Source organism: Pogoniulus pusillus, chromosome 23 (genome assembly GCF_015220805.1).
Source record: "Pogoniulus pusillus isolate bPogPus1 chromosome 23, bPogPus1.pri, whole genome shotgun sequence".
Taxonomy (NCBI): Eukaryota; Metazoa; Chordata; class Aves; order Piciformes; family Lybiidae; genus Pogoniulus; species Pogoniulus pusillus.
The window spans coordinates 10,575,904-10,594,976 of NC_087286.1; the positions used below are offsets into that span (position 1 = coordinate 10,575,904).

At 41.3% G+C, this 19,073-nt stretch overlaps 1 protein-coding gene across 2 annotated transcripts in view; it reads right to left on the reverse strand.

Moving 5' to 3' along the window:
• The window catches only part of VIPR2 (vasoactive intestinal peptide receptor 2), a 55,301-nt gene extending 41,563 nt beyond the window's left edge, over nt 1-13,738 (reverse strand). The window contains exons 1-3 of one of the 2 annotated variants that reach the window (XM_064162535.1): nt 13,674-13,738; nt 10,759-10,847; nt 2,988-3,090 (exon numbers count right to left, since the gene is read on the reverse strand). In XM_064162535.1, coding sequence (XP_064018605.1) covers nt 2,988-3,090; nt 10,759-10,818 — 163 coding nt within the window. In that variant the 5' untranslated portion in view covers nt 10,819-10,847; nt 13,674-13,738. Of the gene's footprint in view, nt 1-2,987; nt 3,091-5,868; nt 6,283-10,758; nt 10,848-13,673 lie in introns of those variants that run through there. The other variant, XM_064162536.1, reaches the window with a different exon arrangement.
• Nucleotides 13,739-19,073: the final 5,335 nt, after the last annotated feature.

Consider the following 19,073-nt stretch of genomic DNA (forward strand, 5'->3'; position numbering starts at 1 on the left):
GAGTTATTTCATCATGAAAGAAATCTAAATATTGAATACAGAGAGAAATCTGCAGCAGGCCAATTTTATTGTATTTTCAATTACTGTTATAAAGAGGTTTCTATTTTTTGTAAGAAGACAAGCCATAGGTGGAAGGTTAAAAATTAATTTTCTGCTTTTCCATATGGATCTCAAAATCCATAGCTCTTACCAGCTATTTAGAATGCAGCTCATCTGCCCTTCAAAAAAATCAAATCCACAAAAAAACCCAACAACACTCTGCTAGGCTTCCAGCTAAGGTGCATCCATAGCTCAGGTGTCAAACTACAGGAGGAGAGAAGAAAACAAATGCAGATAGAAGCTAATGCAGTCTTCATAAAATATACAAGTAGATCTGCTAGAGAGCACTAGAGAGAAGAAAGCATTGCCACAGATCTTTGAAGAGTGACTTTGCTCCCTAAATGGAGTGTAATGCACTCCACTAATGGAAGACTGTGTGCTAATGCCTGCAAATCCCCCAAAGGGTGCAAGGCAGGAGGTCTGGATTAACAGTTCAACATTGGCAAGTAGGCAGAATTTAAACAAACTGGGTCCTGTGGATTTAATACATCCTTAGCATTGTTCAAATGGTATTTACAAAGCATTTATTCAGCATTTCCTTGCACAACACACTATTGCTTTATCAAGCCACGAATCGAGCAAGTTCTTTGTAAACTTTATAGTAATTTAGGTGTACTACAAAAATTACACAGTGAAATTCTTCAGCCTGTGTTTCGAGGCAGCTCAGGTAAGATGACTGTAACATCATTTCATTATCTAAAAAAAACTCACCATAATCACCTTTAAACCAGCCCTTTGTGTCTCCCTAACTGGGAGCTGAGAAGTATTAGATTAGGTATTCAAAACATAATTGCCACCGAGGCCAAAGGAGAAACTGCCTGGGTCCTCCAGAAACTCAGTAGCTATGCAGGCCAGTCACATTCCAGAGTGTGTTACATACATACATGGAAGTGTGAAGGCTTCTCAGGAGCCCAAGAGGTTAACAAAAAATTCCCACCAGTTTTGATAATGGCAGCTTAAGCCTACCCTGGGAAATCTCAGTGAACCTGTTTCCAAATTGAAGGCAAGCCCTTGACTAAACTTGGTTAGCAGCTTTTTTCAGGCAAGTAGCATGCCGCCACAGTTTGAAAAGCACAACAAGGCCTCTGTGACCACCCTTGCCCATTCAGGGACAGAAAACAAATAGGGTTTCTTAATTTTTTGTATTACATTTGAAGCCTTACTCATCACAAATTGCAGGTGTGGAGCTAGGACTTGGACCAGTTCCAGCTTGCCAATTTTGATCAGTATCACTGTGACAGTCTGTAAGACTCTGTTCAAAATACCTTCTACATCTTTGTATGGAGAGACCTTATTAGGAAAATAAGGACACCCAGAGAACAGGTATTTTGGGAAATGGAAATGCATATACTTAATGTAGGCTTTTACAAACAGGTTCTTGGGATCTATAGCTTGAAGCATAGGATAAATTCTCCTACAACATTAAACACACAGATTTTAAGAGTTCATGACTACAGAGGCTTCATTCCGGTCTACTCCAAAATGGAGAATTTCCTTCTTTTCAACCAGGCATTCGATTCCATAAATCCTCCCACTGCTGCTTTATCAGCACCTGCAGGGCTGAATCGACATCAGACATACTGTCTCCTTCCAAGACATGAAGTTGTTCCACAGCAGTTTGCGTTCAAGAAACACCTCTTTTCCAGAGAAAAGAGAATACAAAGAAAACACTGACAGAAACTTTCTTTCCTCCCCTAGATAACCCAAAGTAAAACTGGTGTGTGTCACAAGGATACTCTTGTAGCAGCTCAGCATCCTTGAAGAAAGCTTCACTTTCAAAGCCACAAAATGGCTAATAGTGAATTTATTAATTCAAGATTTAATCCATTAAATGGAGCTAGTAATTATTTCTCCATCTGGCTTCACACCAGTATTATTTATGTAACAGCTGTCATTCTTCATCACTCACATAGAAAAAAAATATATCTAAATGCAGACTCATTATTCCAGTAAGATTTTGCCTGAAGAGATATCCATGTAAATTCTTCACTGTTACTATAATTTTTCTGATTAATAAAAAGGAGAAATCATAGTAAAATGTAAAGTGCCTCTGATCCTTTCCATTATTTTATTACACAAAAAGTGGTATCAGAGTGTGGACTGAGGGAGTTACAAATTCAAACCAAGAGAGGTGGAGAAAGCATCAGGAGTTGGGATTCATGTTTATGCTGAAGAGCACTACAGTTGGCAAGTCCTCCATCATCATCTTCAGAGCACATTCAAAACAGACTGAATATGAATGAAACAAATACACTATGTATCACTTCAACCAGCCAAAGGAAAACAACTGCACTGCAAGAGCTGCTGTATTCCAAGAAGTCCAGTTATTCTGAGATGATGCAGATCTACATCAATAGGCAAGTTTAGGGCTTTGTATAACTACTCTGAAATTAAACACTTCCATTCCAACCTGGTTGATTCTATGATCATTTAAGCAACAGAGATGTAATTGTTAGTCTTACATGTGGCACTATTTGGTAACAATTAAAACTGCATTTTGAACCAAAAGGCATTCAGTTGCATTTAGATATAAAATTTCTTTCCCTTTTAGATAAATGCAAAGCTTTTAACTCTTTCTCAGACTTTTCTTTCTGCTGACCATGTCATCACCAGCCTACAGCCTCTCTGCCACACAGAAAATATTAGCAACAGTTTAAAACCCCAAGAATGTGTTTGCTTTAATCTAGTGTCCCACTGAGTGTGTGCCTAGTGCCTGGCACATCTCCCAACATGTTTGCTTCAGCTGTACCTTTAGTGCAAAACCTGCTAAATGCTAAAATACATAAAGTTATAAGCACAGCAGACAAATATGGCAACTGCAAAGAAAGCAAATGGAAAAAATCTTGAACATTCCAGTTGTCTCCACATTACAGCTTATCATGTCTTACCTTTGTAGTCCACTGGCTTTGTGTCCTTTAGAAGCTCCATGCACCTTGTTTCCTCCTTGTGAATTTCCAGCTGAAACCTGCATTCTGGATGAACACCATCCACCTGTGTGAAATTGACAAACAAGCCAGGGTCTTTAAACATGAATTGCAATGCTTTATGAAGGGTAGCGCTTTCCAGTAATTAAAGCCACAACTAACTGGCACTGTTTTGGCCCATGTCTGTGCTAGGCATTTGACATAGTCAATGCCCATTTTAACTTCTCACACATCAACTTTTCAAACTGAAACATCAAAACAATCTGCTGGAGCATTCACCAGCTCCTTCCTGCAGCATTTTAAGGCCAGCTGTCTTTAATCAATATTACACAATTAACTTTCTAGTGCCTTCACCAGTGTCTTTTTATGAGACCTTTTTCTCCTCCAGAAAAATTGTGAGCTAAATTGAGGCAAGAAAATTGACACATTTACTTGCTTGATTTTGTATAAAGTTATGAAGCTGAAAGTTGCATATGAATCACAGATCCTGAAAGACAATGAAGATGCATTCTCTCTGACATGGTAATTTTTGTTTTCTTCTCTTTTCCACCATGCCTTTTTTTTTTTTTAAACATCTCTTGAGGACCCCAGAGCATGATTATTTGATTAAAGCAAGTGCCACACAGGAAGAAAGCCCCCCTCCCTTAAAAGCACTACTGCCCTTTCTCATTTACAGCCCTGCCTCCAGGTCCTCAGTTTTCAGGAAGTGTCATTTATTTTCAGAGGAAGAGACAGGGATGTAGCAGTATGAGAGAGTGGGGGAAAAAAAATCCAAAACCCACCAGGGAGTTGTACTGAAGTCAGTTGAAATCACAGAGTGGAACAGAGAAACACATGGAGTACCTAAGAGCCTGCAGGAGAGAAATGACTAGTGGGTGTCAAATGGGAAAATAGGAAATGTGGCTTGAGCTGAAGGATCAGTGAGATTAGCTCATACAAAGTAACGTTATAACGTGCAGTGAATGTGCAGTACACTGGTCACGCTCATGCCTGATGTTAACCAAGAAAAGGCTGTCTGCAAGCTCCTCTCCTTACGCTCACTCTTTGTTTTTAGGTGACAATAACAGAATTTAGTAATAACCTCTGATTCATTAAACTGTACCTTTTGTAATAGCAATACTTAATTAAGCTGTGACCTTGCCCCCCCCCAAAATTAGGTCTGAGAACGAGGTTATCCTGCAGTCTCCTTATGGGCAAGCCACTTGCACAGTTTTTAAAAATTCAGCCTAACAGCCATAAGTGCAACACAGAAACTGTTACAAAAACCTCACAAAAAAATCTGTTTGTTCTCCAGATGTCTCATTTCACCATCAGAACTGTACTTTCTTTTCCTTCTCTTTTCTCTACATTGATTATTGAAATTGTATGTTCTCAGGGCAGATTGCTTTTCAAGTGAATTTGTATAGATCACTATAATAAATTATGATTTGTAGCACTTATACTAGGAAGTCCAAAGCTATACTGAAAGTATCTGTGGCTTGTTATGCATCATCCACTTCCCAGATAATTCCCATGTAAAATAATATCCCATGTATACATAGTAGTCTGGATTTTTTTCCAACTGCAAATATTTGCTAACTGAAAGTAGATCTCCTACTCATCAAAAATTATTGCAGCTACTGAGTTTTAGAAAGCAGTAAATACAAACATTAACTGAGAGATAAGCCAAATCAGCTACTGCAATTAAGAAACTCGCCAAAGAAGTGACCTCTCTCCCCTACTGCCAAAATCTATCCTAGTATCAGTGATCTAACAGTAAATGTTACTTGGAGAACATAAATCTGCTAGTACAAAGGTAAACACAACATTACTTTTCAAAGCTGGGAGGTAAGCCAAACCACAATACACATGGCTCTGCCACATACACCTGTTCCATTTAGATGTACCGCACCAAGCGAAAGGGGTTCAGGGGTCAAATTTAGATGGCACTGACCATCCCAAAACACATCAAGAACCCAAACATGGGTTCTGAGGGCACTCACAACCTTTGCGGGCTGGTGCTTATGCATCCTTCCCTCTGTTTTATACCAAGAACACAGCACTGTGTGCAATGCGCTACACGCTGCAAAGGTGCACAGTCAGCCGCAAATCCGTCACTTGACATTTACCTTCAGCATGGTCTCCTTACTTTGGTGGAAATGATCTGTTACTTAAAATTTACAGCAAAGAAAGCAGATGCCCTACTTTGGAAGGCTTTGCTATTCTGAACGCTCTGTACGCTGTAACCTGGTTGCACGTATTAAAGAGAAATTCATCCTGCAAGATGTTTTTTCCCTACGTTACGATGGCCAGCGACCCTCTAGGGCGCACCAAGGCTGCGTTCTGCTAAAACTCGCACACTCGCGATGGTCACCGGCTGCCGGGGAAAGCATCAGGCAAGGAGCGACGGCGGCGACCGGCCCGGCGCAGGCTCCCCTCTGAGCCGTCCCGGCCCCTGAACTGCGCCCGGCAGTGCGGGGCTGCTCCGCTCGCCGCCTGTGCGGCCAGGGAGTCTGTCCCGAGTGCCGGAGGGGCGGCGGATAGGGAACCTGATGGGGGCTGAAGGGTCCTTTTTCTGCAAGATCCTCGCCCGGAGACACCCGGTAAGCGCGATGGGCGGCAGCCACTTGTCTCCCGAAGTGAGGGCGGCGAGGCTGAAGTCTCCGCACCTGCTACAACTCCCGCGGAGCTCCTTGCTCCGGGGAACGGGGTTAGTCGTGAACCAACTGTTAGCCCAGGGGCCTCCGCACAGGCACCTCGAGGACCGAGGCAGCGGGAACAGACGAAGAAGTCACCCCGTCCGTACCCTGGAGGGTCGAGTTTTACCCTTCTCCCCGGGTGCGGGGGTGGGAATAGGGTGGCTTACCCGCCCCAGGCTCCAGCAGATGGAGAGGAGAAGGATCAGCGGGTTCCTCATGCCAGCCAAGCGCCGGAGCCGGCGGGCTCCGCTGCCCCCTTTCGAAGGCGGCGAGCTGGAGCCAGTTCCCGCCGCAGCACCATAGGTCTCGGGGGCTGCCGAGCTGCCGGGGTGCTGAGTGGAGCCCCTCGCCCGCGGGCAGGCCGCCGCCCCGCGGCTGTAGGCGGGTCCCGCACCTGCCCCCAGCCGCCTCCCACCCGCCTGTCCGCTGCTCGGCGTCTGTTGGCTGCCGGCCCGTCCGAGTCCCGGCCCGCTGCTGCCGCTCCGCGCTCAGCTCCTCCTTTAGACCCCGGATCCTTTCCTTTCGCTTCTTCTTGGCTCCTCTTCTTGGCTTCGTTTTCTTCTCCCCTCTCTCTCTGCCGCGGCTGCCCACTCCCGCCAGGTGCCGGGACAGGCGCTTGCATCCCGACAGCCGGGATGCAAGCGCCTGTCCCGGCACCTCGAAGGTGCTCCCCTGTCATCTCGGGCTACTACTGGGCTGTAGAGGGCATTTGCTCCCCTCAGCCTACTTGGAGGTGCCCGAGAAGCCTCCGCATGCATACACATTCAGAGAGGCCTGAGTGTCCGTGCTGACTGTGTACCAGTACCAGCACTGGGTTGGGTGCCTTTTGCTCATGAAATCATCAAGTTAACAGATCAGGGTTCCCCCATGTCAGACGCACGCGAAAAGCCAGACACAGAGGTAGGGTAAGCGAAGGGATCACTGGCAAGGTGGGTCTCATCAACGGGCAGCTATATTACAGAATATTTCTTTACCCCAAGCTGGTTTTCTTTATGCCTCAACAGAGGATGGACAGTGTAAGCAGCCCCATGTTTTTGCCTGGCAGTTTACATGAGGCACAGGGCTTGGTTTTGCCTCACAAGGCATATTGACATTTGTTAGCTGATGCATTTTGTTACAGAAAAAGCAGAGTTTATATGTTAGCTTTTAGCTAAGCATAAATTAGAGTCTGTCCTGTAACTTAGGTGTGCCTGAGCAAGCAGCATAATAAATTCCTATACAGCATTATGCCACCCAAAATAACCACCTGTAAGCAAAAACAAGGACCCTTTTAGGAAAAAGCACGTTAATGCATTTGGAAAAGTTAATGCATTGATAAGAAGGACTTAATTATCACTTCTGTGATATCACTAAAATAAAATATTACAAGCCCTAAAGAGCAGTGCCATAATCTGCATACTGAGAGCAGAGGGAAACATGACTGTGGACAGAACTTGTAGGGCAGCATATGATCAAGCAATGAAAAGACTGTAACAGAGAACAGTACTCTTATGCATTGACTTTGATCCGTATGTGACAAGTGGGCTGAAATGCCAAATTGCTCCTGCTCCTGACACAGTTGATTTGAAGAAGAACATGGTTTTATGACCCTAGATCTGAGATTCCCGAGCAGACTCTCAGGTCAAGCCTCTTGGAAACGGAGAAGGCAGAGGACAACCCCCGTACTTCCTGAGGCGCATCTGAGGATCCTCTTTGGGCTTCTGTTATTGCAAACACGTGCACTCTGGGGGGGCTCCTCGCAGTTTCCTAATCTCAAAACTGTTTCTCTAATCTTTTCTTTCACAAGAACCTGATGTCTTGTAATCAGCACAAGACTTTGGAAAATCTTTTCTGTATTCTTTCTCATTAGAAGTTATTCTTGCCTTTCATAATGACTGGCCTCCTGCTAAGAATGCAGTCATTCTGGTGAGCAGAATGTATACATGTCAAGGCTTTTCAGGTCCTTCGGCAGGAAGCCCAACAGCACTCCCTGCACCGAGAGGCTCTCAAGGCAGACTGTCCACCAGCTGGACTGCCCCAGCAGGTGAGGACACAAGAGTTGCCAGCACAAAAACTCAGTGTTTGATTCATCAGGCTGTTGATGTAGCCTGGGAAACCAATTAACAAATTAGTGTTAACATTCTGTATAAAAACAGTCTTGGGAACTGTCATCATTATTCATTCTGTGGAATGACAGAAACTAGTGTCTTGACTAGTAGGCAATCTATGTATCCCAAAACAGGCAAAGCAGTTTTGAAACTTGTATCTGTTCCAGCAGAAGATTGTCCAGAGTCAGATTTTTTGTGATTTTTTTTTCAAAGAATCAGCCTTTTTAAAGGAAAATCATTGTTCTTTTCCCACCATTTCTTCTGTCACTACTCTCAGCGACCCTTTGACATGAGACACCACATGAAAAAATCTTTTTGTTTAGATATAACTAAGTAATTTTTTTTCCTGAAAAGAGTACAGATTATTGGTAACTGAAGCCTAGAAAATGCAGTTCTTTTCACTCAGGTATAGCACAGTTCAGTGCCCTCTTGTAGCACATGCAGAGGGGCAAAAAAGAGAACAAGAATTGAACTAACACAGCCATTGATATTCAAAGATACACACAAATGAGACTGATGCTCTTCTGCAGCAAAGAATGGCCAGGGTTTTGAAGGAACCAAGGAACCATATATATTTAGAAAGTCAGTGTAGAGTGGATGCCATTTCCAAGAATGAGCTGTCAAATTGAAAGGAGAGAACATGGAGATTTTGTAGAGTTATCCATGAGGCACAGAAGGGCTGCACAGACAGGGCAATGGGATGGAGTCCAAACACAGAGAAGTTAATTTTCTTGTCACAATAGAGAGCCTGAGTTTTACAGAAAGGGCAGTAACATGGAAATAGAAAGTTCAGCAGCAGGCAATAGACATAATGTCAAGCAGTGCTGAGGTACTGCAGGCTCTTTGCTCCCACAGTACATGGAGGAGCCAAAAGGTTTGCTCCATTTGTAGCTGTTGAAAAGCCTGCCTACCAAGGAACAGTACATGCCAGGAGAGTTCCAAGTTAGAAGTACTGTCTGCATGGACCTTTGTCTCTTCAGAGTCCTCTGGTACATGATGCTGACAGTAAGTAGCTGATGTGGTTTTCACAGAATCACAGAAACATCCAAGTTGGCAAAGCCCCTCAGGATCACCAAGTCCAACCTAGAACCCTAATCTACAAGATTAACCTTAAACCATATCCCTAAGCACCACATCCAAATGATCCTTAAATACATCCAGGATCGGCAACTTGGAGTTGACCAGGGCTATGAAGAAGCTAATGCTCTTCTGCATTTGTAGGCTTCTTTGGTTTTGAGGGGTTGTTTTTTTGGTGTTGCAGGGTTTTTTTAATTGAGTTGTTTGTTTGTTTGGGGGGCCTGTTGTTTGAGGGTTTTGCAGGGGTTTTGGGGTGTGATTCTTTTTTTCCTGCAGTCCAAATATTTAAGGCAAAATTTCATCAGCCATAGAAACAGATGTTAGTGAGGGTTTTCCAAAAAAGGAATTGTGACTGTAATGTATGTGCAGTTTGATTCTGGATTTGCTACAGAGTTTCAGGTTTAATCAGTGCTTCTTGAGTCTTTTTCTGGATATGAAAAAATAAAACCTTTTCATACTGAAAATTTGTAGTATTTTTTATCCCGATACAATGGGAGTGTGCTGGGTGATTTACAAAGTGTGGGGGGTGGGTAACACCCAAACCATCACAGGGAGCAAAATTGTCCCTATTTTTTGACTGGTTAGTGATTATTCTGATAACAGGTTTGGTACAATTTCAAGTAAAAGATGGACTGCCTGAAAAACTCTAGAGATAAATGTCAAAAACTGAAGAAAATAATGACCTTATTAAGTGACAGGCAAGCCTTAAGAGAAGTAGAGAAGACTAAATGCAGAAGGGAGGACAAATGAAAACTGGAATAAAATACAAGTAATATTTATCAGGGGGAGTCAATACCATCTTAATCCAATACTTTGCAAAGAGAAAGTAAGAAAATGTCTTTCTACACAAAAACAAGACATTAGATGTATTCTAGATAGCAGTCAGTAAAGCATTTGGTACCATGCTATAGAAATTGCTGGTTAAACCAAAAGTGATGGATCTTAATGAAAAATCTATGTGACCAAAATGCGATAAAATGAACCTGATGAATAATGCAGCTGTGTAAAAGGAAGATAAAAGAAAATAGCAGTGGAATTACTCAGAGATCAGACTGCAGTCTTATTTTTAGTGCTTAATTTTGACAAAATAAAATTTGCTAGTGATTTAAGGCGTGGTCTATGGTAAGCAGTATCTGGATATCCTACTGAACCGGATCAGCTGAAAATCAAGTACTAGAAAAAAGTTGGAGAGTTAATAAAGCTAAATGGAAAGTCATGTTCTAAAGAACAATGAACAAGTGTTTCCACCATAAGCTGAAGGGCAATAGCAGGAAGTCCCAGGTATACAAGGCAGCGCGTGGCAAAGAGGAGTATTAATATGACATGGATGTGAAAAGTAAGTATGATCTTAGGACATATAGGAGAGATACTTGCTGTAGAGTTAGAAAAGTAATGAGGGTAGGTAAGGTGCAAAGGACTGGTCAGTTCTTATCTGGAGTACTGCATGTAAATTTAGCAATCTGCAGTCCAGAAGGATGAATTTAGCAGGTGCAGGGCAAATAAATGTAGAGCTAAGGATTTAGGGAATGCTTGGTTCAATAGCTTGATAAAATAATTTGGCAGAAAACCAGATGGATTCACCCAGGTGAGAGTAAATGCAGAGATTGGTATCTGGTAGCTGTTCTGGTCAAGTATTTTAACAGTGAGGGCAGAGGAAGAAATCAGTTTTCAAGACAGAACTTGATCAGCCAGTGCAAAGAATTTTGTAGTGTGGCTCCTGCATACAAACAGTAGGCCAGGGTCTCCTAAAGGTCTTTTCCAAGCTCCAGTCCTACTTTCTGGTAGATAATTGGTCTCCATTTTTTTTCCATCAAAATAACTATTCTGTAGAAAATTGGCTGCCAGATTTTTTGTCTTTTCACACAGAAGTAGTTTTCTATACAAAGTGCTTACCTTTGTAGAAAATTTCTGCTTTCCATCATAAATAGGACTTCCTGGCAGAAGAACAAACATTTCTTTTGGAGAAATATTCCCATTTGGAGCTGAAAAAAAAAACCCAAACACATTAATTTTGCTAGAAGGGAAAGAAAAAAGCCTCCACTAGGATCTGGTTCCTGTAGACTTTTTGTTCAGTGGAACCTTTTCTTGATACAAAGCAGGTTTTGGGCCAATTTACAGAAGCTGGAGCTGGATCTTAATTTTTTGGTAGTCTGGGAATACTTGTATCAGTAACCCTGTACTGGGCTCCTCTCCAGAAATACAAAAATGAAACATAAAGTCTTGTATTAAAGGATGATTAAAGAGATGAAAAAAAAGCAGACCATGCTTAATCTTTGTAAAGGTAAAAGGAGAGGAATTGCATTAACATAGGGAAAAAACCCCTGGTGTGCTAATTTTGCATGATTTTAAATCCTGGAATAGAGCCAAGAAAATATATAGTGATTCAGAGTAACTTATAGCTTCAGATTGGTTTGCTTGTTACATTTTTGTGTCTTTAGGACAGAATATTGCTTACACCATGGGAATTTTTATTTTTTTTTGGCACAGTGGGGGGAAGACTGAAGCTCAGAATACTTTAGAAATCCAGAACATCGTTTTGTCAAAAACACTGAATAACCATCAGCCCAATCAGATAAAGACTTTCAGAAAGGGAGAGATGAGATTTCAATGCAGTTATCAACATGGGGCTTGATTTCTACTGCTTACCTCAAATCTGCCCAGGAGATATCAAAGGAGAAACTTTAGTTTTAGTCTAGTCAAACTTTTAGACAATCTAAAATTGAGGTCTTCATGAAGTGAAAAATTAAACAGCATGAAGTAGTAAGTGAAGCCTAATTGTCCAGTGTAATGTGATCTGAATGACGTTCTGACCAGGAATAGATTGCTGAAGTTTGCAAGAAGAATTTTCCCACATAACAAGAGGGAAAAAGAATTACAAGTTGATGAAATGAGCCCCTGTAATCCATGGGAATGTTTCAGAGACAAAATCAATACCACCCACTTAGGTGCCCAAGCTAAATAGAAAACATCTTAAAAGCAGGAAAAGGCAGGGCAGTTGTGACACAGGCTGCCAGTGTTGGTGGGTGAAGAAAGATGGGCATTTGGGTGAGCAGGCCTCTGTGTCTGAGCCTGGCTTCAGGAGGACATATGGAGCATGTCTCAGCAGAGAAGATACTGGTGGACTGGACAGCCTGGAGTTGTGTGTTAGACCCTCTCAGGCTTAAGTACCTCTAGAAAATCACATTTCCCACTTGTGGCAAAGTGCATTTATTGCTGTGGTACTACACAAAAGATGGGTTGAACAACTGTGCCTTTGAATAGATGTAATAAAGTGCTGGTTTGCCCTAGATGCTTACATTTTGCTGGAAAAAATGTATGTCTGTGGGCCTAATCTTGCCCCATATTTCCTGGGTAATTCGTTAACAGGTGCTAGCTGAGCCCTGAGAATCCAACTCTAAAATCTCTTATTGGCTGCACCTGGGAACACAATCAAGCAATTGTCTGTGAAACCATGTAAATGTCATGCTGTTTTTTCTGAGGTGAGCATATACCTGATTGTCAGAGCAACAGTGGCACCATCTCCTCTTTTTTTAAGTATCTTGGAGTAGTTGTAGTGTAAAGCATCTCATATGTTAAGGAATGATAAGCACTAACTAAATATGCCAGCAATTAGCTAAGAAGTCTCCCAGACTGAAAGGCCAGTTCAACTTTTCCACACTCACACTGCTATTTTGGATTGGAAACTTGGGCATTAATTGTAAGAGATTTGATATCCCTGCCTTAATATATACTGTTTTTAATGGAATTGTGCAGAATGATTAGTGAGAGGCAAATGTCAAAGTACAGACAGAAACTGACTCACCAGACATAGGATTTAATATTAAGGTCAGGCTATAGAAATAAAGTGCTTCTCAGCCTTTATTGCTTTGCACCTTATGTAGTGATTTATATAGGGCTGAATGTGATGTCATTTTTTTCCAAACCTGATGATATTGTACATATTCCTTCCACTGTTGTCAGTGATGAAAAAAGGCACAAAGCAGTTAAAACGAGACAAGAACCCAAAACAAAGGAACAAGCTCAGAATGTCCTAGAAGATGACTGTGTGCAAATGTCTGCAGAGATTTTAAGGTTTACTGTTTGAAGATTTTTAGGCTGGATTGAAATGGCAAAGTTCTGTCTCTGTCTCAATAGAGCAAGAGTACAGAGTACACACTTTTCCTTCCTCATAATTACACTTTCCCTCCTTTTTTCTAAATGCATTTGCATATGTCAATTGGTAACAAACCTTTTATGTTGATAGATTTTGTTTGAAAAACAGCTTTCATCACAGACCTTTGATTGCATGGACTGCTCTACAGTAAATGAGCTCCAAACTGTATTATAGTTGAACTAACTGCATCTACTCATGAGAAGGATTTCAGTTCATAGTGGTACAGGAAGACATGAAAGTCTGTGAGATCAAATGCTAACACCAGGTTTCATGCAATAGTAAACTTACATGTTGATGCTATTCATTTACTTCTCTATTACAGCCCACAGCTCACACATCCTTTTAAGTCTTTGCTGCAATTCTGTCTCTTAAGTCACCACCTTATGCTGCTGATTTGCATTTCAGCTGTAATACATTGATGAGTTACTAGGATCAAAGTGTCATCTACCCATGTTCTGGGGGTTTATTGTTTTGTCATCTGGCCTTTCTGCATCACTCTCCATCCACCTTGTACTGACTGAAGAGTAGATAGCATATGGTAGTCATTTCACTCATTTTTTTAACTCAACAGCTTTGTAAAGTAATTTTCCAAGTCCCACTTGCCAAGCCATGATGGGGCAATACTTTGTAAAGTAATTTTCCAAGTCCCACTTACCTGGATGGGGCAATACTTTGTCTGCATGTGGATTTCAAAATGTTGTGCTGATTTGCTGTTTGCTGCTGCAGAAATTGAATGACAGATTAATATGCGTGTCTTGATGTTGTTAGATTTTATATTCCAGCAGATCCAATATACAAATTTATTTTTCCTGGTTCTTCTGCGGGTAGTAAACAGGAAGAGGGCAAATTCCTTCTCCAGGATCATCCTCAGTAACCAGCAGCTGTACAGGATCTAGGATTAGAAGTGATCCCTTGGGAGATGAACAAATCAGGAAAATTATTTGTTTGTTTAACTCCTTTACAGGTCAGAAGAAGCTGAAAGACAAAGAAACAAAGAACAGGAAAAGGGCAAGTAGCACCAAAATTCTTCCTTTTAGTTATTTTCCAGCTTAGTTTTAGTTTTAGTTCGCTCTTTGGATTTCCATAAACTTTATATAAGTGTATATGCATTACTTTATTGGTTTAAAGTTTATTGGATTAAAGTGGACATTTATTTCTTGTTGATAGGCAAGATTATGAATAGTTTGTTATGAGAACTTATTTGCCATTTTAAGCACTTTTTGGTGTCTATGTAGTTGTAAGGAAGTCGAAAGCTGGTGAAAGGCCTGGAACACAAACCCTATGAGGAGAGGCTGAGGGAGCTGGGGTTGTTTAGCCTACAGAAGTGGAGGCTCAGGGGTGACCTCATTGCTGTCTACAACTACCTGAAGGGAGGTTGTATCCAGGTGGGGGGTGGCCTCTTCTCCCAGGCACCCAGCAATAGAACAAGGGGACACAGTCTCAAGTTGCGCCTGTGGAAATATAGGCTGGATGTTAGGAGGAAGTTCTTCCCAGAGAGTGATTTGCCACTGGAATGGGCTACCTGGGGAGGTGGTGGAGTCACCATCCCTGGAGGTGTTCAAGAAAAGACTGGAGGAGGCACTTAGTGCCAGGGTCTAGTTGACTGGCTAGGGCTGGGTGCTAGGTTGGCCTGAATGATCTTGGAGGTCTCTTCCAACCTGGTTGATTCTATGTTCTAAGCATGAGCTCACCAGTGGTGCTGTGTCCTCCAGGCTGTCACTATTTTATGTTCTATGAAAACTGAAATCATATCAACTTCAAAAGATTTTATTAAAGGTGAGAAACTAGCAATATGTACTAGCCAGGCCTGTAGTACCCAAACACAGTGCTAGTGTGCTAGTGAGCACAAATAAGATCCATTTAGATGGGTATGTTATTTGGCAAATAAATTGATTCTTACGCAATTTATTCTATAAATTAATCAAGTACAACGTACCTCATACAGTTTAGGAGCCCCTTCATCCTTGAAATTAAAAGAATACAGCAGGAGCTCCAAAGACATGCATTGTATCAGGAATGACCCAGGATATTTCACTAATCTACATTAGCAGTCAGTTACTGTCACAGCATGGCTCACCTGTGTCAGAGGTAGAATCTTCCAAGATGCTCTCTATTAGTTCTTGGCAGCAAAAATGTGATATTTCTTTGGTATATCATTTTCTCCTAAGCCAAACAAATGTGAGAAATGTCCATTAAACATCACCCCTTACACATACTGAACCTTGTAAAATGACAGGACAAAAAGAAGCTAGAATATAAATTTAAAAGACCATATACTCCTCTAAAGGAAAACAATACACTGTTCTGCAAAAGGCTATAAGGAAGAAAAGAATAATGCTCTGAAGTGTAATGGTACAGGCAAAACCACAGGAGAAACAGGTTTCCTCACAGCTCGCCATGGAGTACAAGAAGAGGGGCTGTATTTTGCAGATACTGGTTAGGACTGAAAAGCCACAGGCTGAAGAACATGTGCATATCTGCAGAGACTGTTTTCTGTAGGGTACCCATCCTCATGTCAATGCCATCACTGATCTGGGATGGTCTATAAACATCATCTTCAGAAAGCTTCTTGTTGCTTTTACCAGTAAATGGAAAGTCATTGACTTAAGCAACAGCAGTTAGTTTTGGGGAACATGGCATTTTCTACAGGGATTGGTAACTTGATTAAAGGAAACAACTGCTTCTGTGTCAGTGTGAGAACGTGGGGCATTGCACAAGTTTGGACTGGTATGTCTAATGCAGCAAAGTAGAGTCATCCTGGGCATATGGGATGTCTTGGATAAAAACAATCTCTAAGCACACAGGAAGGGCTATTCACTTCCTCAGATCTCATGGGGCATGTATGGATTTGGTGCCAGTGTGGCTGGCTTTGTATTATTCCAGAATAATCTGAGCTCAGTCCTCACTCTTGCAGACTGCACTGCTGAGAAGAGCTGCTAATTCCCATTCATTTTCCTGAGGACTCTGATTTTTCAGAAGCATGTGTCACCAAGTTTCTAGACTTTGGTCTTGATTTTAGGTTCCCATTGTAAAAACATGCTAGTAGGTGAAGACTAAGCAGCCTCAACACCACAAGGCTGGATTTGGCCCCAGTACAAATTCTCAAACTGTTTACTTAATTCCCATATTTATACTTATGAAACGTATTTCAGTAACAAACTGTGTGTTATTTAGTAAACCTTTCTCTGGATTTATTCAGAAACAGAAATATAAATTAATTTCCTGCTAAGCTGAATACATATCCTTGTTTATTATTCCTGTTCCAAACTGCTTCGTGCCTCTGTAATAACTTTATCTGAAGACAGATCTAATTTCCAAATTCTTCCTACTGAATTGTAAACAAATCAGACAAACATCTCTGAAACATTTCCGTTCAGAAAGAGAAGATAGATAATTTAGCCCCTAAATTTTAAAATTACATACATTCCTGAATTCTAGCACAGGGCTTCCTTTTCAGTTTCTCATTCCAGATTAAGTGAAATAGCCCAGCTACTCTGTTTGAAGCCTTTGGTACCAATGCTTGATTATGAGACCAAATATTAGCCACTGGATGGCTTTCATACCTTTGCACTTCTGACAGAATGAGTATTGCAAAATTTCAATTTTAGCAAGTTGCTCTATAGTGCTCCAGCTATTTAGTTCATATAAAAAGACATCTCTTGAAAACGTTTTATTCATCTAAGCATGTCTGAATATAAAGTAACAGAGTTTAAGTTCTCTTTTCTGCTTCTATGTGAAATATGTCTCCTAAGAAAGCTTAAGTACTGAATACCCTGAGCACTCTGCAGGGAATGCCTACCAGTGTAGGAGAGAACACAAGTAAGAAAAAGCTTCTTATCTCTCATGAACGCACACACTAAGATTGAAGATTAAGGAGTTAACTTGAAGATATTCAGCTGCAAATCTGAAGTCCTGTCTTAAAGGTGGAATGCAAAGAATTGCGTCTGAGTGCCAGAGTGTGATCCCACTGCTGATATGTATGTGCTGTTTGCCATTTGTAAGAAATGGGGATTTGGACAGAAGATTGCTTGGACGTTTTGGTTGTCCTCTGGTTTGCTTTTTTTCCCTCTGTAACTTAAAAAAAAAAGGTATAAATATCAACTCTTGCCTTGTTTTGTTGACTCATGATTGTGAGACCATAAAGGTGTTGTTTTACTCTGCTAATACTGGTTTTTGCAGATGTGATGAGTGCCGGATATGCTTTTAAAGGTTAGTTCAGTTCTTCAAGTTAAGTAATGAATAATAAAGAGCCCTGTGAAAGCTCAGAACATTTTTGTTAGCATGAGAGAAAATCCTTTCTATTCTGAATAGCTCTTATTTCACTGCCTTTGGTCTCAGGATGTCACTTCTGATCTAGGATGTGTCACTATTCTAATCTTTCCAGACAGACTTTATAGTCTGCTCACACTTAAATAAAAGGATATCACTTTTTTTTTCTAGTTGCAACCTCATTAAACCCCATGTACTCTAGAGAGGAAAAAAATGTGTATTTTAGCTTGTGTTGTCCAGCAAAGCAAATCCTACAGGAAGTGCTGGAGTATTCCATAAGCACCTAATGCAATTGATTCAACTACTTTAAAACTTGCTACTGAAACTAGCAACGTTTTTTTCTAGGGAAAAGTATGAGCTCTTAGAATTAAAAAATCTCAATAGGTTCAACCACAAAGAAAAACAGATGCAGGACCAAAGGAAGAGAAAGGGTTTTTTTTAAGATTTGTGTTTAGCTTTAACATTAGTTGAACATTAGTGCAGAGAGCATACATGGAAGAAAACTCTGGAGTGCCTAATAAGGTAAAGTTCCCACTGACATTTTTCCCATGCTTAGAATATTTCTAACATTTCTGTCTTCCATGAATTCTCTTCGTTGTAGCAAGGCCTGGACTGCAACTGCATTCTTCTCCTATGTGGGGCCTGAAAGACTGATGGAATTCTTCCATTTTTTATTCAGCTTTTACAGTCATTCTGCCAGCTTAGTATCTGTCTTCCTATAATAACTAAGGTGGCACGGCTTTGAGAGTCTGTACTTGAATGCAAACCGCTCTGTCCTCAGTGTACTATACTGCCTATAAAAGTTCACTGTAACAAAGAGAACATACTGAACCCTTTTTTTCCCTAGATGTCACATTTTTATGTGACAGGATGGATTTGCACTGCTGTGAGAATACATGTTCTCAGCTTTAGCTGCTGGTAACTTCAGAAAGTGCAGTTGCTCAGAAGAGACTTAACTGAAAATGAAACCATTGGACAGCATTGGTTCTCATCTGGCTCAATCCCAGACACTTGTATAGGCAGTCAGACTTCATTAATAAGAGTCCATTCTTGCTTTCAAACAGATTAACCTGGGTTTTAGTTATCATTGTGCTGCCACTGATATTTTTGAAGTGCTCACAAGAAGAGCAGAGGAGGAAGAGCTGGCATTCTATGTAATCACTTAGTGAAAACGAGAATTGCTGAGGCCTCACCAGCTCTGTCAGTGAAAGATCTTCATTTACTGTGACATGGAAGCCTTAGCTGTTTAAGAAGTATTACTAGTCCTTTACAAAAGATTCAGCAGAGCTCTAAGAGTAATAGCAAGTCTCAGCTAGAGGTCCCCTGGGACAGGCCTAGCCCTGGGCTCCACGCTGCTGGGAACCAGACGTGGACTTTCAAGAACTGTGGGCAGAAAGAAATGAGAAGACTTCTCCAAGAGCACGCAGCAGGCAGACACTCTGTGTCTGTCAGTACTCGATGGTAGAGAATGGGTCTGTATTTCTGCTGCTCAGAAGCAGTGACACTTGCAGTTGCTGGGGATGAAGCATGCTTTGTCTCTTGACTGCTCGGCTGCCTGGCAGTGCCTTAGCTGTGCTGCACAAACAGGCTCCTCACAGACAGCAAAAGCAAGCTGTAAGCTCATTTTTCATCCCTCCCTATACCTAACTATTACAGTTTTACCTAATTCTTTCATGATTCTGCCTTTTGGCACCGTGCAACTGATTGCAATTACAGTTTTGGAAATACTTTCTAAGTCATTTAGTGTGGCTGTATGGATCAGCTGCCCAGAATTTTTCTCCCTGTT